Here is a 25,298-nt window from a genome sequence, read left to right as displayed (position 1 = left end):
GTACATACTACAGAGGATTTCATGTACAGAGAAAACAATGTCACATTACAACCACCCCTCTGAGCGGAAATATGGTCCACACCTAATCTGATTTTTCCCGCGAATGCCGGTTGCCGGTAAAGGTTTAGCCGCATTATCCCATAGAAATAGAATACGTAGAACAGACATTGGACTGTTTGCCTTCATATATAAATATCAGAGGAGGCTGGTCCATATATATATTTCCATTCCACTCCATTACAGACAGAATACCAGCTGAGATCAGTTGCATTGTTTTTTTAATCAGGGCAGCAGATTTCAGATTACATTATGTGCTTACATAATTGCAAAAAGGTTCTCGACTGTTGTATAAAGAAATGGCTGATCAGGAAAAGGAATCGAGGGAAATGCAACGCTGCCAAGCCATGGCCGAGCAACGTGCATTGCTGTGACGTGTTTACATTTTTTGAGAGGAGCACGCCAGGCTACGGCGTAGGTTCGTGTCTCCACGTACCTACGTATGTAGCCACAACCTAGATTTTACACAGAAGCATAAATCACACTTAAGTGGCCTGATGTTTATACTTGTGCGCTGGTGTCTGCGTCGTTCTAGCGTATCTCAATAGGGCCGGCGTGTGTTCATGCTGGGGAGTGTGTGGTAGAGTGAGTGAGAGAGTGACGGTGATTAGCTTCGTTGTGAGCACCGACGCTAGAGTCATAGTGAGAGAAATAAAGTGTCACCAAAGTGACGTCAAAATGAATGGGAGTCAATGGGATGCTAACGGGAGATGATAGCTTCGTAGCATTAAAATGGCGCCATAGGAGGTTCGCGGTCCGAGGAGAGGCTTACCCCCTTGATTTAGCCCCATTGTACGAGTTCTCTTGGGGGTGATATGGGTAAAATGAATGGGACTCTATGGAGCTAGACGGCTAAATTTGTCTCTTTCGCCTGATTGTCGTTGAGAAATCTCAGATTTGATTGTAGTTTTTGGAAGTTCAACATGGATTATAGGTCGAAAGTTGAATGAACGCGTACTTATGTCCTTTTGATTTCTTACAGGTTAAGTCATTAGCATTCTGCTATTGAATGCTGATTGGTCAGTGAAGGACTGATTACGACCAGAGATCCCGCTTGACGGCATCCAAAGCGGAACCAGAATGTCAGAGTGAATATTTCGGCGTGGTCGATGCTGTCGGTACACGATCCGTTCTGCCTGCACATGCGCAAAATGTTCGCGCATGCGCGGTTGTACGAGGATTTACGACACTGCACGATCTGTTCCACGCTTCCGGTCGACAGCCAAGCTAACGTTAGTTTAGCTAACAGCTAATTCGGCTAACCGCTAGCTGATTGTAGCGGTCTGCCGTTAGCCTCCACAGGCAAGCTAACGTTAGTTTAGCTAACAGCTAATTCGGCTAACTGCTAGCTGAGACAGCATGTAATAACTTTAAAAGACCCTCAAAATAAAACTTGAAAATAAACATTGACATATATAACAAACACCTAACATATATAACAGCTGTTACGTCAGTTCTACTTTACTTGTGCTCATTTAAAATACAATCACTCAATACTTGTCTTTATTGTTATTACTGTGAAGTCTTAATTTAGCTGTAGCCTGCTTTTCCCATTACGCTTGAGTTAACGTTATTTTAGACTGAATCTAGCTGTCAGCTAGCGGTTAGCCGAATTAGCTGTTAGCTAAACTAACGTTAGCTTCCCGGTGGAGGCTAGCCATAGGCTAGCGTGGAACAGATCGTGCAGGTCGTATCCTCGGTAAAACAGTATTATCAAAGCCCGTCTACGGAAAGCCGTTCCACTCCCTATTAAGCCCCATTGTACCTACTTTGGTTGCAGTTCCACCAGAGTTCCACTGGGGGTGATCACGGTCCAGTGCAAAATGAATGGGACCCTATGGAGCTAGACGGCTAAATTTGTCTCTTTCGCCTGATTGTCGATGAGAAATCTCAGATTTGATTGTAGTTTTTGCAAGTTCAACATGGATTATAGGTCGAAAGATGAATGAACGAGTACTTATGTCCTTTCGATTTGTTACAGGTTGAGTCGTTGTTGCCCATAACACGCTAGCATTCTGCTAATGAATGCTGATTGGTCAGTGAAGGACTGATTACGATCGGAGATCCCGCTTGACGGCATCCGAAGCAGAACCAGAATGTCAGAGTGAATATTTCGGCGTGGTCTTTAAAACATTAGCAAACCTCTTTCTAGCCCGTGTATTAACAGGGAGAGTCTAACCTGTCAGCTGTGTTGTCGATGCCTCGAAAGAAAAAAGGAAGCGACTCAAAGCTTGCCGTAAAGCAGAATCTCTGGCCGTATATGTGTATGACGTCATTGACATTTTAAAAGGCTTTTTAGAACAAAAAAGCCACTTTAAAAAAATCTAACACCCAGCAGTGTGTGTTTTCTTAGCCTCCCCTTTCAAATGCAACATTCAAATTACTAGACAAAAAATTATATCCTGAGAAAAGTGGATTTTGAGGGGTATAGCTCCATAGAGTCCCATTCATTCTGCACTGGCCTGTGAGCGCCCCCTATATGGAACTCTGGTGGAACTGCAACCAGTTCAGAAGCCGGAAGTAACGAGAGAGTGGAACTTCTTCCCTTATTAGAAATTCTTTGGTATTATCAAAGCCCGTCTACGGAAAGCCGTTCCACTCCCTATTAAGCCCCATTGTACCTACTTTGGTTGCAGTTCCACCAGAGTTCCACTGGGGGTGATCACGGTCCAGTGCAAAATGAATGGGACCCTATGGAGCTAGACGGCTAAATTTGTCTCTTTCGCCCGATTGTCGATGAGAAATCTCAGATTTGATTGTAGTTTTTGCAAGTTCAACATGGATTATAGGTCGAAAGTTGAATGAACGAGTACTTATGCCCTTTCGATTTGTTACAGGTTGAGTCGTTGTTGCCCATAACACGCTAGCATTCTGCTAATGAATGCTGATTGGTCAGTGGACAGATTACGATCGGAGATCCCGCTTGACGGCATCCGAAGCAGAACCAGAATGCCAGAGTGAATATTTCGGCGTGGTCTTTAAAACATTAGCAAACCTCTTTCTAGCCCGTGTATTAACAGGGAGAGTCTAACCTGTCAGCTGTGTTGTCGATGCCTCGAGAGAAAAAAGGAAGCGACTCAGAGCTTGCCGTAAAGCAGAATCTGTGGCCGTATATGTGTATGATGTCATTGACATTTTAAAAGGCTTTTTAGAACAAAAAAGCCACTTTAAAAAAATCTAACACCCAGCAGTGTGTATTTTCTTAGCCTCCCCTTTCAAATGCAACATTCAAATTACTAGACAAAAAATTATATCCTGAGAAAAGTGGATTTTGAGGGGTATAGCTCCATAGAGTCCCATTCATTCTGCACTGGCCTGTGAGCGCCCCCTATTTGGAACTCTGGTGGAACTGCAACCAGTTCAGAAGCCGGAAGTAACGAGAGAGTGGAACTTCTTCCCATATTAGAAATTCTTTGGTATTATCTTGTGCAGAACGGATCGTGTACCGACAGATGCCTTGAGAAAACAAAGAAAGCGTCTCAGAGCTTGCCGTAAAGCAGTATCTGTGGCCGTATATGTGTATGACGTCATTGACATTTTAAAAGGCTTTTTAGAACAAAAAAACGACTTTAAAAAATCTAACACCCAGCAGTGTGTATTTTCTTAGCCTCACCCTTTCGAATGCAAAAGGGGTATAGCTCCAAAGACCTCCATTCATTCTGCACTCGCCTGTGAACGCCCTCATATGGAACCAGGGTGGAACTGCAACCAGTTCAGAAGCTGGAAGTATCCTGAGAGTGGAACTTCTCCCCTAATTACAAATTGTCTGATTTAACTCAGGAGCATATATTGGCCTTAAGTTACAGCCCAAACCGATGTGCTGCTCTGCACTCCCCCGCACCAGACGGGCGACAGACTGCTGCACGGCATGGAGGAGGATGTTTAGGTGAGTCAAAGGGTTAATAAGTTACGGCATGAAATACTGTCTTCTAATTTAATTTATTGTGATTTTGTGATCACGTTACAAGATTAAGTTAAACCTACACATCGCTTCAGTCAAGTGTTTGGGTCCAGGAACACCAGATTCCGCTGGGCAAAATAGGGAATATATCACAGCAATTAACGTTATATTACAATTTATCAAATATTATTTCAATAACAGACAAGGGATTTATGAATTGTGATCATTTTTTAACCCTGCAAATAAATCAGACTAAAGTCAATCCTAAATAAAAATGCCAGAAATGTAAATGAAGGAAATACATTGGTAATTGAGTTGATATTTTACTGACTAGACTTCTTCTGACTTTACTATCCACAGAAGACAGCCAGCCTTGAGGATGCATCAGGCCTGCCAGCAGCTACTGTATGAAGATAATCTCCCAACATGTAAAGTGACTGGAACCCTCCCACAGGCAGAAGAACTCACTTAATGTTTGCTTTGTTTTGAATAATTCCAGATTTTCATGTTTTTTTGTTTTAAAACTTTAAATCAGAGGTTGTTGTGTAAAGGTCCCAATGTAGCATACTGGGTGCTGCATTACCTGACAGGCTTCTAGTGACAAATCATACCAGGTTTATTCCCATCCAGAGCCCGCAGTGATCGTTTTTAAGAAGTCTTGTAAGCCATTTCTTGTCAATGCACCAAAACACCAAACCAAATTCCTTGTATGCGGAAACATACTTTGCAATAAACCGGATTCTGATTCTGATAATTGTTATACTGCTGCATTTTTCAAGTGAACTCAAGAAAAGTAGAGATAAGTAGCCAACTTGTATAAAATAACATGACGGCGGGGGGGTTTCCTTGGGTTCTCTTCAATCAGAAAGCTATAGTGTTATGTTTGTGTCTCAGCTTGCTAATAATGTTACAAGCTAACCCTACTAGCGGCTAACTTGTCCTCTTAAGCTAAAAACATGAGATTTGAACGTGTCCGAGGATTATTTTAGCAACCTATGTCTAACTGAGGACAAGTTAGCTGTTAGTAAGCTAATGTTAGCTAAGGTGCTCACAAAACTATAGCTTTCTCATGTATCCACATTCTACTGAAGTGCAATGCTAAATAGCTGGAATACCTTAACCCTTGTGTTGTCTTTGGGTCAAATTTGACCCATTTTCTAAATGTCTGTATCAGAAATATGGGTTTCTTTTTAGCTTCCTAATTTTAATTAACCAAATATAACACGGATGATTCCACGCAACGCGCTTTGCAAGTACAACAAAAGATCTGATCTCTAATCTATTTTGTTACATTTTTTAGCATTTGAAAAAGAAATTGAAACATTTTGAAACATTATCCTCACTGAACGTTGACATATACCAGTCAGTTTTAACTCAAGGATTAGGTATAATTTCCTATAAATTAGGTTTATTGACCATGGATTCCAAAAATAAGTGTAAAACTAGTAATAAGTGTAAAACGGCAACAACAAAAAAGTGCCAAAAACATGAAAAAAGCACCAAAAGTGTCGAAAAAAGGGACAGAAATGTCAGAAAAAGTGTGGATTTTTGTCTTTTGGGCGCTGAAGTCCCTTTTTTCAGTGTTTTTGTTGTTTTAAAAATTTTTTTTTACTGTTTTTTCCACTACCACCAGTACTGTATACACGCCACGGACACCAACTTATTACCACTAGTGTTACACTTATTTTTCGGAATTCATGGTCAATAAACCTCATTAAACCTAATTTTTGAGTCAAAAAAGCTGACATTTTGAATTATTTTGACTAATATTAGAGGAATGTATGTTGATGGATAATCAAAGACTATATGTATGTCAAAGTTGAGTCAGAATACTGTTTAGAAACCGTTTCTTTTTTCTTTTTTTTTCAAATGCTGTCAAATTGAATAAAGCAACCCAAAATTCAATGAAAGCAGTGATCATTAATTGGACTTGTGGGGTTAAAGTACAAAACCAACTAGATTTATGTTATCTAATCTGTATCTCCTCATGATACAGATTAGACAACTGAAGTTCCACTGAAGTTCTATAATTGATCAGTCCAATGCTGCTTAACCAAATGTTGAGATTCTTTATATTCACTCAGTGTTGGGTAATGTCCAACTGGATCACAAGTCCTCAGCCACTGAGGCTTCACCGTGAGCCAGTGCTACTGCTGTAGTTTCTGCGTTCTGCCAACAGAGGTCAATAAAGGTAACAGATGAGATCTTCTCTATGATGTACCATAAGCAGACAACATTCTGTATGAGTGTTGGTCGGCCTTCTTTGCACAATCGCAGGTTGGAGCATTGGTGTATTTTTCTTTTTAAAGCCATACTGTGTAAACTGCCTCCTTACTTATGTTCTCTCCTGACTCCTAAAGTCCCCACCAGGACATGTAATCTTCCATCATATGGCAGTCCTTCCAGAAAAATGAGTTTTTTTGTGATTGTTGCGGGCAAAAATCCTTGATTATGCGGCACGTTTTCTTAAAAAATGCAATGGAATATGCGGGATATTTATGCAATTTTATGCGATGAAATTGCGGGAACTTGCAAAAACTGCGGTTTCATCATGGCTTCATCGCGGGGTTTGCAGCTTTTTCGATGATGTTCACGTCGCGTAATTACGTCACTTCATAACGTTCCCATGGCAACAGGGGAAAATGGCTGCTCTTGTGTGAAGTAAACGCAACATTTTTCAACTTTCTGCTAAGATATATGTGACTTTTTTGTAACGAAAATGCGGGGATTATGAAATCATGCAAGCCCCGAATATTTTGCGCCGTAATCGGCAATTTATGCGGCGAAAGTGCGGCGTATTTGAAAAAATGGGTCCCCCGCATAAATATGCGGACTTTGGAAGATTATGCATTGAATTATGCGATCGCATAGTTGCGTTTTTCTGGAGGGACTGATATGGGCAAATCATGTATGACATTCCCCGAACGCGAACTGTCTTCGGTGAAAGTGCCTTTAAAGTTTTTGCACCCTAATCCTGATATAAATTGCAGAATCATCTTAAATTAGACTAACCTACCAACAATGACAGTTTAAAATTAGGATAAAGGACTATTTGAGTACTAAATGCTCATGTGCTGTTACTGGGCGCTGCTGGTGATTATGTTGAGCTGATGTTAAATGGCCAACTGTCTTTTTCTGTTTTATGTTGTTTGTATTTCACTGTATATTTTAATATGGAAGTATTATAGCCTACTGCTGTCTCGGCCAGGACTCCCTTGAAAAAGAGATTCTTAATCTCAATGGGATTAGTTCCTGGTAAAATAAATGTTAATATAAAAAATAAAAATAATGAAGCTATCGCAGGTTTATTTTTCCATGTACAAACTTGGTGAATCGTATACTCCTCTTTCTCCCCCCCCCCCCTCATTTATTTATCCCTTTGTCCTTTCTGAGTATCTTTTCTGCCTTTTTTCCTCTTGACCCATCTTCCCTTCTTTTTCCCACTCTATTCGTTCTTTCATCGTCTCACTTTGTTCCTATTCTTTTTTCATCCCCTTGTCCCCTTATCTCTTCTTCTCATCTTGCCTTTCTTCCTTTTTGTGATTTATGTGACGTAGCTGCTGAGAGAAGTATGTATCTGTCTTATACTTACTAAAGTACTTATAACACAGCTATACTAGTCATATAAATATTACCCCTGTCTCAGATTTTGTTTAGGGAAGTATCTGATCTTGGTATACATGCTGTTCAGCATGAATTGCACTTCCCATTTGACTTAACGTGCATTCCAAATGCAGGAAGAATTGTAATCATCACAGGTTTCACTTCCACAAGCATGTTCTGTCGTGGACCGTTACGGTTACTGAGTGAGCCACACTTCTTTCAAAGGCTTCTGGGAAGCCGGTGCATTTCTCCATAGTGATTAAACATTCAAGATGTCACGTTTTAGAGAAGTGCTGGCTCAGACGCTTCCTCTCTCCTGACGTTACCAAACGCTCCAGTGATTCAGGCCGTTTTATCAATCAGTTATGTAGAACTTTGAAACTGAACCACACTCTTGCAGTTTAGAATTGAGGTTAACTATTCCATTGATGAGTATGTCTACACACACACACATATGGCCATTGTGTTGTGACCTGACCTTTATATACAGCTGTACAATAGAGCACTGTTCTAACATTCTTCATACAGCAAACATTCGTCCCAGAGCCCTCTTTTAAACTGAATCCAGTTGCCTTTATTATGAAAAAAAAGAGAACATTGTATGTTATATATGTGATTCTGTACTGATATTACATAGTGATTTGCAAACAGACCCTATAGAACTAGCAATAGATATGCCAAATGAATGTAGAATAAATAATTCAAACAGATTTTCTACACATCTCACCAAGAATCGCAGACAGGTCCTCCCCCTTTTCTACAGTCTGGTAGTACAATATTTATTTTCATTGTTACATGTTGAGCAACAAACTTACAGTTGTCTTCAGCCACAAATGTAATGCAGAGATAAAGAGTCAAGACTATCCCAATAACAGAATGAACACTACAAGAACTGGCAAATCAGATTTGAGAGTGTGTACGTGTACACACACACACGCATATAATATATACACACGCACTCACACGTTTATGTACATATACTGTTGCACTAGAAATTAACAGTGAAACACTGCTGTGCAGAGGTTGGCAGAAAAATTAAAAAAAAAAAATAAACACTTCAAATGGGGACAGACATGCTGATACAAACAGCAAAAATAATGACAGAAGGAAAAGAAAGAGAGATAAGGTCCATACAGACAGACACCTTAATGAAACTGATTAATTTACCAACCCTGCTATAGGAACACACACACACACACACACACACACACACACACACACACACACACACACACACACACACACACACACACACACACACACACACACACCTCATTAACCTGCATTCAGAGGGCCAAATAAAAGAGTATTCTCCGAGAGGTCTGGGTTAGGGGGGTGATGGGGGAGTCGGGGCCGGGTTGAATGATGGCCTATCTGTAGAATTAGTCATCGATAACAGGACAGTATGACAAGAAGGACGCTTTATTTGTTTTTGGTAGTGTGGCTATACTATGTACAGTACAAATACAGGCAACCTCTTCTTCTTGTTCTCACAGACGTGTGAAACGTGTCTTCCCTGTCCTGTCGACTTGTGGTGGGGCTTTGCTGGAACACAGTAGAGTTTCAGGAGGATGCAGAGCCTGCAGAGGGGAGGGGAGGTGGGGGGTGGGGGGAGTGGGGGGGGGCAAAGGTTTCTCTCTCAGCAGCATCCTCCTGATGAAGGCTTGACAGTAGTGCCAGGGGTCAACTTTACGTTGGGCTTGTCCCCTCCTCCAGCAGTGGCCCCAGGGCCCATCCTCTTTTTGATTTCAGCAGCCATGGTCATGAAGGCCTGCTCCACATTGGTGGCGTTCTTGGCGCTGGTTTCCAAAAAGGGGATGCCCAGAGAGTCTGCAAACTCCTGGACACAACAGAGAACAGAGCACGGTAGCTTAGGCATCTTCTTTTTTTTGTAGTAGGGAGGTTCTTTACTTTATGTTTTATTGTATTGGTGCAAAGTAAAATATCATGAAATGACAGAAAATACTAAACATCACATGAAGACAGGGAAGAGAAAGAGCCGACACACTGAAGAGATGTCATGTCTGTTGTATGGGCAGCTTTGGCTTCAGTCAACACGACATAGGTCAAATGGAAGCTGAATATGAGGGGCCATCAGGGATTTCATTTACAAATGTGCAAATTCCTTTTAACGTCACTAAACGCGCAATTAATGCACGCACGTTCTGTGATCTCGCTGCATAGTTTGGGAAATCAGGAAGCGGCAGCAACATGTTGTTGACAATGTTGCCAAAATGGCGACTTTCTCGCTAGATTTTGCGACTTTTCAGAGCCTCTTGTAAATATATTATTTCTATAGAGCACAAAAAGACCTCCTTGAGCAGAAATGGATAAAGAAAGAGTCTTCTGAATGGCAAGTTGTGTTTCAAAGCCCTTCCAGAGGGTTCTCTCAACAAGACTAAAGTTACTTGCATGTACTGGAATGTGAACTGTGTTACCAACGGTAACAGTATGTCCAGTCTCAAATACCACTTGAGCATACAAACTTAAAGTACTTAAAGTACATTTAGAACAAATTAAAAAAAGTGATTAATTGCGAGTTAACTAGGACACTCATGTATACATACATATATATATATATATATATATATATGATTAATTGCGAGTTAACTAGGACACTCATGTATACATATACACGTGTGCTGGTGTGTGCGTCAAGCCGGCGTGTGTGTGTGTGTGTGTGTGTGTGTGTGTGTGGGGGGAGTGTGTAGAGTGAGGGAGAAGTGAGAGAGTGACGGTGATTAGCTTCAGAGCGAGTAGTGACTCTAGAGTCATAGTGAGAGAAACAAAGTGTCTCCCCTGTTCTTTCTGACCACGGTGGGACATCTGGAGCAGGAGAAGTTAACCCTCTCCTTGATTCAATTCAATTCAATTTTATTTATAGTATCAAATCATAACAAGAGTTATCTCGAGACACTTTACAGATAGAGTAGGTCTAGACCACACTCTATAATTTACAAAGCCCCAACAATTCCAATAGTTCCCCCAAGAGCAAGCATTAGCAGTGGCTATTGCGACAGTGGCGAGGAAAAACTCCCTTTTAGGAAGAAACCTCGGCAGACCCAGACTCTTGGTGGGCGGTGTCTGACGGTTGGGGTTATGACGGTACGGGATGTAGCGTGGCACAGCAGAGCATGTTCATGTTGTTCATGTTGAACAACAGTTCATGTTGTTTATGGAGAAGGAGAACCAGGAAATGAGTCGGGGGAAATGCAACGCTGCCAAGCCACTGCCGAGCGACGTGTAGTTACAGTTTTCGAGAGGTGACGTCAGGCTACGGCGTAGGGTCTGGCGTAGACTCAGAGGGGTCTGCGGGGGTACGCCGTCGATTCTACGCAGAAGCATTAAAAGGCCTTAAGGGGTTCATGTTTTATGTAAAGTGTTTTGAACTGCCTTGTTGGTGAAATGCGCTACACAAATAAAGTCACCTTGCCCTACAACCTCCAGTTGTCACCAGGGCAGACAGAACAGAAGGTTGTCGTGCCTGTCTCAGAAAAGTGTAACGTTAACCGCACCGGGAAGGCTTTCGGCTTTGTAAATAATGTAACCACATCGGCATTACCGTGACCCACTGTGACTTGAACAAGCTGCAGAGTCAAAGTAGTCTCGTTCCGTCTGCACAGAGTCTGTGTCAGAGCTGAGCCCCTCTCTCTGTCAACATGCAGAGGAGAGAACAGAGAAGCTTGCTTGCTCTCAGGTACCGACATTTGGCAACAATTGATTTAACGCAAATCTGTAATAGTACCGACGTAATTCGGCCGGCACCCTAAAAAGTACTGAGTTCAGTACCCAACCCTATCCCTTGCTGCAACTGACAACTACTAAGCTTTATGCAAATAATTGCGTGATTGATGTCAAACTCCCAGGCAGTGCATAAATGATTAATTTGGGTCATTATTGCTGTAAATGTCAAGTACAGAACCATTAAAGTGCTTAATTAGTTAATTTGTGATATTTTTGCCACATACCCCACCCCCTAGTTTGCTACACTAGCTTCTGTGTGTGTGAGTAAATACCCAGGTGCATTACCTTTGCTGTTGTGTAATCCACCACCTTCTTTGTCGTCAGGTCACACTTGTTCCCGACCAATAGCTTGTTGACATTTTCACTGGCATAGCGGTCGATCTCCTGTAGCCACTGTTTGACATTGTTGAAGGACTCCTGAGACAGGGAGCAGTTAAACATTAACATGAAGCTAACTCTGCTACAGCAGCTTTCACAGAGCCAAATGTAAGACATTTTATGCAATATGGATGTATTTTGCGTTCCAATTGTACTCGGAAGTTGGAAGTCAGTAAAACGTGCCCCCTTAAAAAGGAGAATTCCGGTCGATTTCAACACGTAGCTCTGTTGTTTGTGAATTTGGAGTGCTGTCAGTAGCGAGAAAAACGAAAACAATCGGTGTCGCCTACACCGTGTTATGCTCCTGCTAGCGTTAGCACCCTTTTTAAAAAATAGGCATATGCTTATTTTTTAAAAGTAAGTACTGTAGTACAACTAGCAGGAGACAAGTCATAATTGAGGTAAGTTTGGAGACACTACCTTATTTAATAATTAAATTAATAAATATTTTTTGTAGTTCTTTTCGGTGTTGTAGTTTGTAGATGGTCCCGAAGCACTCGTCTTGCCGTCTCAACACCGGAACTAAACAGAGCTGAATTAGCACAACTTTAATGCATTTCTTTCACATCTACTGCAGTCAGATTCACCGTGTTCACTCAGAAGGAATCACTTCACATGGGTAGGCACTTGTAATGCCATCTTGAACATGTTAAAAGGCTAAAAGCATGTTTAAAACTTGCCCCATTTCAGCCTCCAGGGTGCTAATGCTAGCATAGCAGGAGGATAACACAAGTAGGCGACACTGATTGTTTTTTCGTTTTTCTGGCTACTGACAGCACTCCAAATTTACAAACAGAGCTACGTGTTGAAATCGACCGGAATTCTCCTTGAAGTCCAACATGGCTGCTCCATGCATCAACAGTAGTAAATGATGTAGTAATATACAGTTTATTAGCACATCGGTCTTATTTGTGTATCATTAAATCAGTCGTACACATTGTACTGCCAAATTCTATCTGTGGACATGTTTCACTGTTTGTATGCACAAAAACAGCCTAATGAATTGGTATCAACTGGTATTGCTAACAATGGCTAGCCTGGATAAAGCTAACCCCAACATGAAATCCGACTTGTTTTAACGGAACGTGGTCAACTTGGGTGTGACATCATTCCCAGCACCGGCTTCCGAGTTCCGAGGTAAATGGAACGCACTATAAGATCAGAGTTCACTGGGTTTGCCACTTTTTTTTGAGGGGAAGTTAGTTTCAAACATTGTAAGGACAGAAAGCAATACAAGACCACATGATGTTACAGCTTATGAACTATGAGCACTACACAGAAGCTATGGATCCAATCAAATGAGTTCGCCAAACTTTCAAACTTCCAACACTTTATGAAGAAGAGTGGGGCATACTCCTGCATGTCTTTAAATGAACATACAGAGGACAGTGTGGCTGCAGCGTGGACTCACAGCTGCTTATAACTTTTGAAATCTCCATGTTACATATCTTACATGTCTGATCTCAAGTCAGGATATCGCGAAGTTAACTGAAGCAGGTGTTTACTAACGGACCAATGTGGGCAGACCACATGTAGTTGTCAATTCCACACAGCCATTCCCGCTTAGAATTTCCAAACTGTTAGCCCTGGGCAGCAGTAACTGTATGTAATTTTGTTTAAACTGAACTATCATCACCCCATGGTTTCAGGGGGAACCTCCCTTTAGTTCCACCACCACTTATTAAACCATCTCTGGATCGTAAAATAAAAAACAGAACTACTTTCTAATGTGTAAGGCCTTGTGGCAGGTAGAGCATCTGTGGAGTTTTGGCACAGGGGTGTCATCTCTAAGTGTATGAATAAATAGTTCTAATAGGTATGAAAGGGTGTGGTGTTATACTGACCTGGTCTGTGACATCGTACACTACAATGATACCATGAGCACCTCTGTAGTAGCTGGATGTGATTGTACGAAACCTCTCCTGACCTGCCGTATCCCACTGTCAGAGGAAAAACATGATTACAGTTCATACTGTTGATGACTGGCTTCGACAGTTGACAAAGGCAACAACACACTGACAGATTTTAACTGTCAATACAAATGTTATCACTAACATTTTTCAGCAATATTAATTATCTCTAGATTTGACCATTCAATGGTCAAACACAAATTCAAGTATTGTCTCTCAATAGAGTTTTATTTTAAGTTAGTTTATTCTTAGTCTTAAACTTCTCCACTAAAAGCCACAATAATTACTTATTGTGGCATTAGGCTGGTTTGGGCATCGAGAACCGGTTCCAAAATTCCGATTCCAAAGATAATATGCTTAATTCACACTTTTTAAAGATTATTTTCTGGTCAGCAAAGGACCGCAGGTCAGAATCGGGTTAGGTTTAGGTTACATAGGGCGCACGCTCAACCAGGTGACCTCCCAAGGCGCCCCAGAGAATTTAAAAAAAAGGATCTTTACACAATTCATATTCACGATTAACTTCATGCAGTTTATGGAACCTGTGAATATTTTTTTATTGGGTTGCAGTTACTAAAGAACATGATTCAATAATAATAATAATCAGTTTATTCTTTTTTCATTCACTGTACTGTAACCCACCAAAATGACACAAGGTCCAACATACATCGGGCCATATACAATTAGCCAGTTGCCCAATTTTCCACACATAGCTTCACGAGCAACGTTGATATGTCTGCTCTTTCTTCTGAGACTTCGCTCTGCTCTGCCCGTGTCTCTCAGCACACTGCAGACTGACACAGGTAGACCTGTTAACTTCATACGTGGAATGGTAGTCAATATAAACAACATACTAGTTAAAACGCAGAAGAACATTCATTGTGTCTTGGCGAAAAATACCCCTGGGTTGAAAATGATGTGTGCGTACTGTGTGTGTAGTGTGTGCGTGAGAGAGACGGCAGCTGCCCGTTGTGCTGATCGCAAACTGAAACCGTACAAATCAGTACAAATCACTGGCTCGCACACTCTCAAAATCATGATTCTTTGACCCAAAGGATGAGATTTTGGCTAATCAAGGTTGTTTTTTTTGATTAGGGAAGACATTGCAACATACACCCTTTAAGGCAAGAAACCGCTCTCTGCTCATGAAATGGACAAATCAAGAAGACTTTCAAATGTGAGATACATGTGGAAAGTGTCATTGGTCGATGGAAGAACATCAAGCTTTTAACATCTGTAATTCCACTTACTCAGGTAGACATCCTGGATGATATGGTGATAGTGTGCGGGGCATTACAAATATCTGCCAAAGTGTAGTGCCTAAACGTTAGACACACTCAGAGACAGCTAATCATTCACAACGTGAAAAAGGAAATAGCAGGCTGAACTAAGATGCCAGTGTTTCCTCTATGTTGATTTTGTAGTGGCGGCCCGCCATGGCAAAATTTCTGCCGCCACGGTCTCAGAAATAGGGCAGACGCACAATGTAGTCGCGGCTGCCTTTTAAATGATCCTGCCGACATAATGCTGCTCGTAATGCCGCTCACATTGCAATTTAACAACAAGTAGAACTATCCAGAGGTTATTGGGCCCGTCCAGTTTAACTCCACATACTGTTGTGTTGATGGAGTTTATTGTCAAAACGTTCGCTTTCTTCTGAGTCGACTATTAAACCAACAGCTCAACCAAAAAAGTCACCGCGGTGGGTCCGTTCTAATTGGACAACGTTCAACTTGTCAGTTCTGTCAGCTCATCGTCCTGATATCACACATCGGGAAACATTAAAACAGTAAGCGAGTCAGTGTAATTTAATATAAATTGGAAATTGTCTATAGACGTAGTCATTTGGGTTTTGGTTTCCCTATGAAGAATTTCTTGTAAAATTCATTTTGTAGACCTGTTGTAGATAGATAGAAGTGTCAGTTCCGTTTCATAAGTAAAACATTTGGCGGGGGGGCGCGGGGGTTTGTTGTTCAGACAGACCTGCCCTCACTGCTAAAAAAAAATCCTAAAAGGAAACACTGGATGGGTACTACAAACACACCAGAATTTCATCGTGGGCTAACTGGTATGGTTTTCTCTTTATAACTTATTTTAGTCGATTTTGACTGACTTTTAATATTGACACCTAAAATTAAACGAGTGCTGCATTGACATTTTACAGAGCATTTAAGTTCTAACAAAGTCTATTTCATGTGTCATACATATAAATACTACGAATTATTTGTTGTACTTGCACTCTTGTCTGGTCTCATTACCACGTTGCTCTTATAGTTAAACATAATGCTCAGTCTTTGAATTCTCCTTTACTGTAGTCGATACATTTCCACTGTATATGCAATGATGTGAGAAATGAATCTGGACTTAAACAGTAGGAACAGAAGTTCACAAGGATGTATTTGGAGTAGTGAACTTTTTATTTATGTAAAAATTTTATGAATTCATATGCAGTTTGTGAGCAGACAAAATAATGAAACATTTAAAATGTAAACAAATCAATGTGTCAGTTTTTAATAACCATTTTATTCCAAATGAACACAACATTTGGGATGGAAAACGTTCAAATTTGTATTTGGTATATGGAGAAACAGTATTTAGTTTTTAAAATTTGAATCTATCGACCAAAATCTATAGATGTTAGGAGCAACATTGCAGCAAATGTATGCAGATAAGATGATCGACAATCTAAAATTTCAGATTGTAAAGGAACTATTTACACTTCTTTTAAGTGTTTACATTATATACTGTACATATGGAGCTATATTGCCTTTTATATTGCAAAGCCACTTAAATGGTCTTCTTTTGATCTGAACACTTGTAGCGAAAACAACTTTTGTACTTCAGCTATCAGCTTGCCATATTCTGGACTATTGCAGTTTGAACAGTACATTGTGTGTTCATCCAGGAGGGTCCATGTTTCGGGTCAACAGCTCTGGCAGAAGATGGTTGAGGAAGAGTTGTTCAGCCTTGTATACACCAATATTGTAATGAATGTTTTTAATGTCACTGTCTGTAGGCTCTCCATCTGTGCACAAATGGTGAAAGCCTGTGCTTGTTAATCTGCCTTCTCCGTGTGTGCCAGGCCCTGCATTTTGATTGCTCCCTAATAGTAAGCTCAAGGGTTTCACATTGATCTAATTAAGCTTTTTTTCTAAATCTCCGCAACATCTCATAACACGTCTTTCCACAGGCAGACCTCCGGTGTGCTTGCTGTGTCTGTCCTTCCCATCCTGACATACAAATCAACCTTAAAAATCAGCTGCATGGCTGCAGCACGCCCCTAACCTGCGATGATTCGACTACATTAAAGCACAAATTTGATGTCAGCAATAATATTCACATAAGCAATTCATATAGGGTACACTGTATTAACCCTGTAGGCCTATAACTAAAACTAACATGTTTACATTAACCTTAATAGTAGTAGCAGCACCAGTAGCTCTAGGATGAGGTTTTTTTTTGCACTTATTCCCAATGAGGAGAAAGAGCATCTTTTTTCAGAGCGCTCAAGCTGTTTTTGTGGCCACTCTGAGCGCTTCTAGTATTAACATTATCTCTTTTTTTAGAAAGGTGATGGTGTTGTCACTGTCGTTCATGTTTCGGCAAACCAATCATGTGTGTGTTCTGGCTGTGTCCGTCCATCCCAAGCTGATGATATGTCTGACAAAAACTATCACAACAAAGACAGAAAAGCCAAATCAGCTGGACACTGAATATTGTGGGGGACTGTTGAATTGGCTTTTATCACCGTAGGCTTGTTGTCAGCTGTGTAGTCAACCACCGGTAACGTTGCGTTAAGTTAGCTAATGTCGTCGTCAACGACACAAAACTTGGCGCTGGGATGAAGCGCTCCCCAGCGACCTGACAATTCTTTTTTGCAAGAGAAAAACACTCTATGCCATCATTCCCATATACATTAAGCCGGGGTCTTCAACGTTTTTTAGGCCAAGGACCCCTAAGCTGAAAGAGAGAAGGAGAAGGGACCCTCCCACTATATATCGTATTAAAATTAGTTGCCTTTAGGCATACAGTACCTTTTTATGGTGCATTCAAAACTATTATAAAAATAATTACTATGGACATATTCATATATTTATACATTGTGTTTTAATATTAAACATACATGTAGCAGTATATCCTTGAAGCTTAACTGCATCTGTGAATGTGGGCTCTGTCTCATCAATGTTTACAAACCCAGAAAAGGTAAAAGGTTATTGAATCTTATTTAATACCAGCAACCAAATTAAACTGTACATAATTGTTTTTTAGGTTCCATAAACTATATGAAAGGAATTGTGAATATGAATTTTATTGAAGTTTTTATAACTAAAATAATCTGTGAAATAAGCATGCAACCTGTTTTGACCCCACTTCTCAAAGAAGCAGCAAAATCCAAATGATACCCAACCATTGTAGCATGGTATGTATTAAAAAAAGAAAGATTATATTTAATATTGTTAATTTGTTAACAAATCCCATGTGCAGATCCAAACCAACAGTGAATGTATCCATAGTTTCCACTAGCATATTGCAAGCCTGGTGGCCCACCAGACCTTAATTGCCCCCCACAAGGCCTAAGTGGATAAAAAACTTGCATTCAACATGCCCTTCTTCAAAATGTGCATAAAAGCAACCATTTACATGATCAAGAAGCTGGAAAATGCATAAAATTCTACGGATTTCCCCCTACAAGGGACAATGATTCTCTTTATAGTGTGAAGCATAGTCATGTGATGAAAATTCATCCAATCCGTGACTGAGACTGCAAGCCTCAGCACAAAAACACAGCACAGTCTATTGTTAAACAGTGGTAAAGAAGTATTCAGATCATTTACTTCAGTAAACGTACTAATACCACAATGTTAAAATACTCTGTTACAGGGCGCCCGGATAGCTCAGTTGGTAGAGCAGGTGCCCATATATAGAGGGGGAAAAAGGTAAAAGTACGAAATGCAAAACTAGTAACTAAAGCTGTCAGATGAATGTAGTGGAGTAAAAAGTACAATATTTCTCTCTGAAATGTAGCGGAGTAGAAGTAGAAAGTGGCATGAAAAGAAAAGACTCAAGTAAAGTACAAGTACTTCAACATTTGCATTTAAGTACTGGAGTAAATGTACTTCATTACATTTCACCGCTGGTGTTAAGTTTGTAAAAATGTAAATAATTCTTTGTGTGAATTATGTACAGCCAAAAATCTTGTATATGTGTACCTTTAGGGAAATTGTGAATTATCTGTTTCAACTGTTTTTCTATTAAAAAAAAATAAATGTAACTTACGGTTTTCATTTTTTTTGTGTGTGTGTGTGTGTGTGTGTTTTATGCCATTATAACACACTTTGTTAAACTGCTCAAAAGATATTTAGGAGCTATTCCCACTCCTAGCCATGGTTTTGCTTGTTAATTTGAGATGCCAGACTTGCAGATAAAGTGAAAAATGAGCTCACGGTGAGTTATAATGTGACAGGAGCAAAAAACGCTCAACAATGGCTTGGTTTAATATATGCGTAGGAAAACCCAATCGCCGATCGTTCCTTCAATCGTCGATATACTGTACGATCTGATCGCCAATTGGCACAATCCTAGTAGAGAAGTTAGAAAGTATTGAGAGACAGACCAACACATGGTCCGTTTGGGTCTGTATATGGCATTTTTTGACAATAAGAAAAATCTAGAGTAAGGGCAGACTAATGCTCTAATATTTCCAGTTGTACAGAGAAGGAAAAATAGTTCTCCTGTCCTGAAAAACGGACTTTCTGAGTGAGCTATGGTTACTGAAGGACACTGATATAAAAGTGAAGCAGTAGGTTACTTACAATCTGAAGTTTAATGGTCTTTCCATCTAGTTCTATGGTTCGTATTTTGAAGTCCACACCAATAGTGCTAATGTAACTTTCTGTGTATGTGTCATCCTGCAGAGAGAAAAAGTCAGTTAGATGGCTCATACGTCCTGTTTACTTCCTGCTTGACTATACACACACCCAATCAGTACCATCAGTCACTACAGGCACTAGAGGGACATAGCCAAGGTGTGGTACAGGGAAAGTTTTAATAGCATACAACAAGGCTGGGTACTGTCAAGAAACCTCACAATTCTATACGGATACAGTTCAATATCAATTCAATACTTCACATGACATCAATATTCATACACATAGGTGACAAAAATGTATAGAATTTATAAGATACTGACATTTGTGATAAAATATATAAAAAATGTAACCCCAAACTTATTTCACCATTTTTATTATTTTCTATTAAGCAAAGAAGAAACCATTTACATGCATTAAAATAAAATGTAAAGTGCATACACACGTGCCTCAGCTGAGGTAAACAATGCACAACTGTCTTGGGCTCGATTTTCAATTTTGGGATTTGAATATCTTTTTTTTTAATAACAGAATCCTCAAAAAAAGAATGCCTATCATTAAACCAAAAGAAATGTGTTGCAGCCTAGTGCTTCTCTTCAGCTGAGTGTAGGAGTATTTTGTTTTGCTGTCTTTCTCTCCTCTCCTTTAAAGTGCTCATATTATGCTCATTTTCAGGTTCATAATTGTATTTAGAGGTTGTATCAGAATAGGTTTACATGGTTTAATTTTCAGAAAACACCATATTTTGTTGTACTGCACATTGCTGCAGCTCCTCTTTTCACCCTGTGTGTTGAGCTCTCTGTTTTAGCTACAGAGTGAGACATCTCACTTCTGTTCCATCTTTGTTGGGAGTCGCACATGCTCAGTAGCTAGGTAAGGACTACTAGCCAGTCAGAAGCAGAGTATGAGGGCGTGCCATGCTAGCAGCTAGGTGAACATTATAACGTGTGTTCCAAAGTGACCACGTTTGTCTCTGAAGTAAAGGCTGGACTACAATAGAGCTGTTTGGAGCAGTTGGTGAACAGTGTTTTCTGTTGGAAATGGTAAGTCCCTTTGGGGTGGACTTTTTCCCTTTTTAAACCTATAAAATGCACAAAAACATATATAACACAATAAAGGAAAGGGAAAAAGCCAAAAAGCATAATATGAGTACTCTTACAGGAGCGGAACTCGATAACAAGCTAGATTTAAACCTGCTCTTATTCTACACTTCTAACAACGTTGTTACAACTATTGTTATTGCATTTTCTAAATCGATAATATATTGGGGAAGTTCATATTGCAATGCAGTAATTAATCAGTTTTTTTGACCCAGCCCTAGTATACAAAATGGAGCGTGTTGCACAGTAAATGATTGAGTTACAGGCAGGTTAACTGCTTGAATTTGCACATTTAAGCTGCTTAGTTTCTTATTGAGTTAATGAGAAACCCAGTTAAGAAAGCAATAATATATGGTTGCCCAACTGAAGACAGCTTTCAACAGTCTGCATGAAATCACTGCATAGTTAAAACTCAAAATACTGTAAGACTGAATCCCACTTAAGGCGAAAATGGAGTTAATATAAATGTGCTATTTTGGGGAAACTTACTGCAAATCGGAGGAGAAGGCAAGACTTTCCAACACCAGAGTCACCAATCAGGAGCAGCTTGAATAAATAGTCACTGTGAGGGAAAGGTAAAAAAAAAAAAATTCAGTTAGAGGATATTCAGAAATTGTTAACCAAGTGAGAGAGTTACAGCTTACCCGTTAAACTACATAAATGTCTGCCAAAGTAAGGGCCAGGAAACACAGTTAAGATCATAGCAGTGATGGGTCATGGACTACTAAAACAGTCTAGCTCTCTCATGAAGTCAAATCATGTGAACATTGTCAACAACCAATGGGTGTGCTCCCTTCAGCACCAAACAGGAAGCAGCAAACAGCTAGAGCCAGTTGGGCTGGGCGATAATAGGGAGAAAATCAGATATCACGATATTCCTGACCAAATACCTCGATATTAATATTGCGGCAATATTCTAGGGTTGACAATTGGTGCTTTAACAAAATATCTTCACACTTAGATTTTAGATAAATAATCTTCAGTAATGTGGACATCGTGTCTTCTTTTTTTTAGGATTATTTTTTGGGAACTTTCAGCCTTTATTTTGATAGGACATGAAAGGGGGAAGAGGGGGGAATGACATGCAGCAAAGGGCCGCAGGTGGGAGTCGAACCCGGGCCCGCTGCTTCGAGGAGTAAACCTCTACATATGGGCGCCCGCTCTACCAACTGAGCTATCCGGGCGCCCAGTGGACATAATGTCTAAAGTGGGGAAAAGGCAAATAATAGAACAGCTAGAACAGTCTGGTAAGTTCAGAAAATGACATCACTTCACTGTAATGCAGCCTTTAAAACCAGGAAAAGACAACACTTTTGTCATATCACGATATTATGATATCCAAAATCTAAGACCATATCTAGTCCCATATCACGATATCAATATAATATTGATATATTGCCCAGCCCTAAGAGCTAGTGTTCTTTATGGATGCTATAAGCTAAACGCTAAAGAGGGAAAGTTGCCAATTTTCAACCCTTTTAAAGCGTGTCATCCAACAGGAGTTTTACCGCCGGATAAACACGGACCTCCGGGTACTGCCGCAATTCATCTGCATGTACGGCAGATCATCTGCAAACGTTCCATTAAATTACCAGCTAACGCTAGCGGTAGCTAACTAGCTTGGTTCAATTTTTCAAAACATATCTAGTTGTAGTCTTGCAACTAGTGACCCTAACGTTATGATGTGAGATGGTGTCAGACTGTAGTCCTTTCAAAGTCTGTTCAAAGTCTTCTGGTGTACGATAGGCATTAGATGCATGTTCATCAGCATTAGTGTCAATCGGCTAGATCATCTGGCAGAGTGGCACAGAGGTCTGCATTTAACAAGGAAACATGCAGGACAATGAACACTGCTGAGTAGAGATGCCCCGATCACGTTTTTAGCCTCCGATACCGATTTATGATCATCAATGAGCAATATCTGCCGATTGAGCGCCGATGCCGATCATTTTTGTGTCGTTCGGTTTAGTTAAAGCCACTGATATGGCTGTGTAAAGTATCGGCCAGTTTGCCTATTTGTAGTGTGTTGGGATCTCCACCAGACGGCAGTGTAACCAGCTATATAATGGTGTGTCACTCTTTAGTAAACCTATGAATTAGAATCAGAAGTCAGTCTTGTTTCTGATACCCTTTTCCTACATGTATAAGCGCATTTATGTGAGTTTTTGAAATGGAAATTCTGCTAATGAAAGACTCTCTTTCCCATTGCAAGTAGACACATATGGGTTTGATTTTTTCTTCTGGTGCGTCACATTCGAAGTCAAGAACGCACCGGAAAACAGCAGTTGTTAACTTTTCCTGCTACAGCTTACAGTGCACAAAACTGCAAACCCTGCTGTACCGTTCTTACTATACATCCATGTGCTGTATTCATCTGATATCTTCGCTACTAAAGTTAAACTCTCCTCTGCTCCGACCGCTCGCTCTACAAGAAACAAAGTGGGATTCTTAACAACGCGTCTGTTCCCGGATTTCAAAACACACCATAATGGCAGCTCGTTTGGAATACGATCTCTTTATTTTACGAAAATATTTCACCGAAATGTGTTTCTGAAAACATTTTATGCGAGAAATGGACTATGCGGTTGCGGAATTTGTCTCTACAGCGTTTAGTTGAGAAAAAGTGAGCATCATGCGGTGATGACAGTTAGGAATAGGCACCAAAACGATTAGTCATCGTTCGGTATTCGTTCCAACAGCCCTAGTTAGTGATTAGTTGGTATATATTTTGTTGGGAGACAATAGGTGGCGAGGCTGCAATTTACTATTAAACAGAAGAGGAACACTCATTTCTAATGTCGCAAAATCAAGTCGATCGACATGGGTTAATAACCCTTATAAACACAAGGTCAACCCTGGTTGAGCCCTCGGTGTTGAAGGGGTATTTAACAACATGCTCCATGTCAAATGCCTCCTTTTCATTTTGACAGTGACTCTCATTGAGTAAAAAGAGCTTGGACCTTGCCTGGACTATCTAGTCTATACCAAGGAGGTGAATCATTAATACAAGATAAAGCAGTCTACAGAGCAGAATGGGGATATGACTATTTAGAGTATTGACGATAAAAATGTACCAATTTTTAGATTTAAGAGTAGTATTGTGTAACAGCTTGCCAAACAAGGAAAAGCTGTACTCCAAAAAATGTTACACTGCACCCATGTCAACATTTATGAATGCAATACCAAAGCTAGCTGAACTAACTGATTGCTCAACGCTGCTGTGGTGAAATCGAGGGATTGTCCTATAGCATGTGACCTACACATGACTGAGAGGCTGCTTCAGCCATACCAGACCATATGACTAGCTAATAACTGAGTCATGCTCAACACCAGGTAAAGCGTAAAACCAATAATTACCTGGATGTAAACAACAGATGACCGTTGCTACAGTATGCTCATAGTAGCAAGGAAATAACGCTTTCACAGTGACACACGCAGACAAGTAAAGTTATTAAGTTAGCTAACCATCGCCAACCGGGCAAGATGTGTCGTTTTTCAAAAACTTTAATTAAGGGAATCCTTGTTGTCAAGTCAACCTGATTTAGCTAGCATAGCTGATACTTGCATAACGTTAATCTATCAAAATTAAAATAACAATTGTTCAGGCAAAAGCAGTTGACGTTAATCCTAACCCTAACGTTAGCAGTCAAAATTCTACAAGGCCCCTTTTGTCCTGTAACGTATTTAACGTTAACCTCACATCTCAGCGTAAAACGCAGCGAACCGAAACCAGTCACAAAAGCTAGCTAACGTTACTGCAGCTGGCCCAACAACTGGTTAAAGATGTTAATAAGCACTTGTTATATTTATCTATCGACTGATAACAAAACGACATGCCACCGATACCCCTAGAAAATGTCAACATCTCAGGCAGGCACAGCCAAGTGGCCATTAAGGCTTAGCTAGCTATGTCAGCTGATGTTACGGAGTTCAACTGCTGACAAGTTATTTGCAAACGCTAACTTACTTGTTAGCACATAGCTAGCTAACCTTAGTTAGCTGTCCAAAATGTAGCTAACACAACGTTCTTGAGTATGATACTTACTATTCGGGATTCATTGTTGACTCGTTGTATTGTATCCCCTCTCGTCAAGCGTACCCTTGTCCCTGTCTGCAGATAAACAGCGGTGTTACGAAAACGGGAGCGGTGGCTAGTTTACTGGTCCCAAAACCACGACCCCGGCTAGCTGTTCCTCGGTAAAAATCCAAAATGGCTGCAACTCCAACCAGGAAACACCTAACATTAGCCAGCTGGTTAGCCAACTCAGGAATAACACCAAATACGTGGCTTGGTTTTACGGATGCCTTGTCTTTTAAATCAGACTGCTAACACACTATACAGCTGTAAACATAAAGCGAAAAAACAGGGGGTATGAGGAGATGTCCAGCTAACCGGCCCTTTCTCTCCCTCTCATTGAGTGAGTGAGTGAGAGAGTGTGTGTGTGTGTGTGTGTGTGTATCGAACTGTCAGCCCCGGGAGGGATTACGTCATTTAGTGAAACGTGGCAGAGCGGAGTCAGCTAGTGCCTCGTGTCAAAACTACACATTATACACAACTTCCGGACAAATACTAAAACCTCACCGATGTGTATTTTGTACTTATGTTCAACAGTATTATTTGACAAGTATTTTCTCCAGTGACATCACACAGTTCCATTTGACTACAGCTTGACACATCAGCCCTCGGTAGGCTATAGTTTACCTCAGTACCACTATTTAGTTTTGTTGATTCTATCCC

The 25,298-nt window shown here is 40.4% G+C and overlaps 1 protein-coding gene across 1 annotated transcript; it reads right to left on the bottom strand.

Annotated features, from left to right (window-relative positions):
* Positions 1–8,967: 8,967 nt before the first annotated feature.
* Positions 8,968–24,984, bottom strand: LOC116053603 (ras-related protein ORAB-1-like). The gene is made up of 6 exons (XM_031304688.2): positions 24,606–24,984; positions 21,050–21,122; positions 19,407–19,502; positions 13,528–13,623; positions 11,591–11,722; positions 8,968–9,401 (listed from the first exon to the last, which is right to left on the bottom strand). The coding sequence occupies exons 1-6, from the start codon at positions 24,617–24,619 to the stop codon at positions 9,201–9,203; spliced, it is 612 nt and encodes a 203-aa protein (XP_031160548.2). The 5' UTR covers positions 24,620–24,984; the 3' UTR covers positions 8,968–9,200.
* Positions 24,985–25,298: the final 314 nt, after the last annotated feature.

The sequence above is a fragment of the Sander lucioperca genome, chromosome 15, assembly GCF_008315115.2.
Source record: "Sander lucioperca isolate FBNREF2018 chromosome 15, SLUC_FBN_1.2, whole genome shotgun sequence".
Lineage (NCBI taxonomy): Eukaryota > Metazoa > Chordata > Actinopteri > Perciformes > Percidae > Sander > Sander lucioperca.
The sequence above is the reverse complement of the archived record's forward strand: the minus strand, read 5'-3'. Positions and strand labels throughout refer to the sequence as shown.

Excerpts from the sequence above, each read along its gene's own strand:
- LOC116053603 (XM_031304688.2), bottom strand. Across the intron at positions 13,624-19,406 it reads AGACCATTAAACTTCAGATT|TGGGATACGGCAGGTCAGGA; the intron begins GTAAGTAACCTA and ends TTCCTCTGACAG. Across the intron at positions 11,723-13,527 it reads TGTACGATGTCACAGACCAG|GAGTCCTTCAACAATGTCAA; the intron begins GTCAGTATAACA and ends TCCCTGTCTCAG.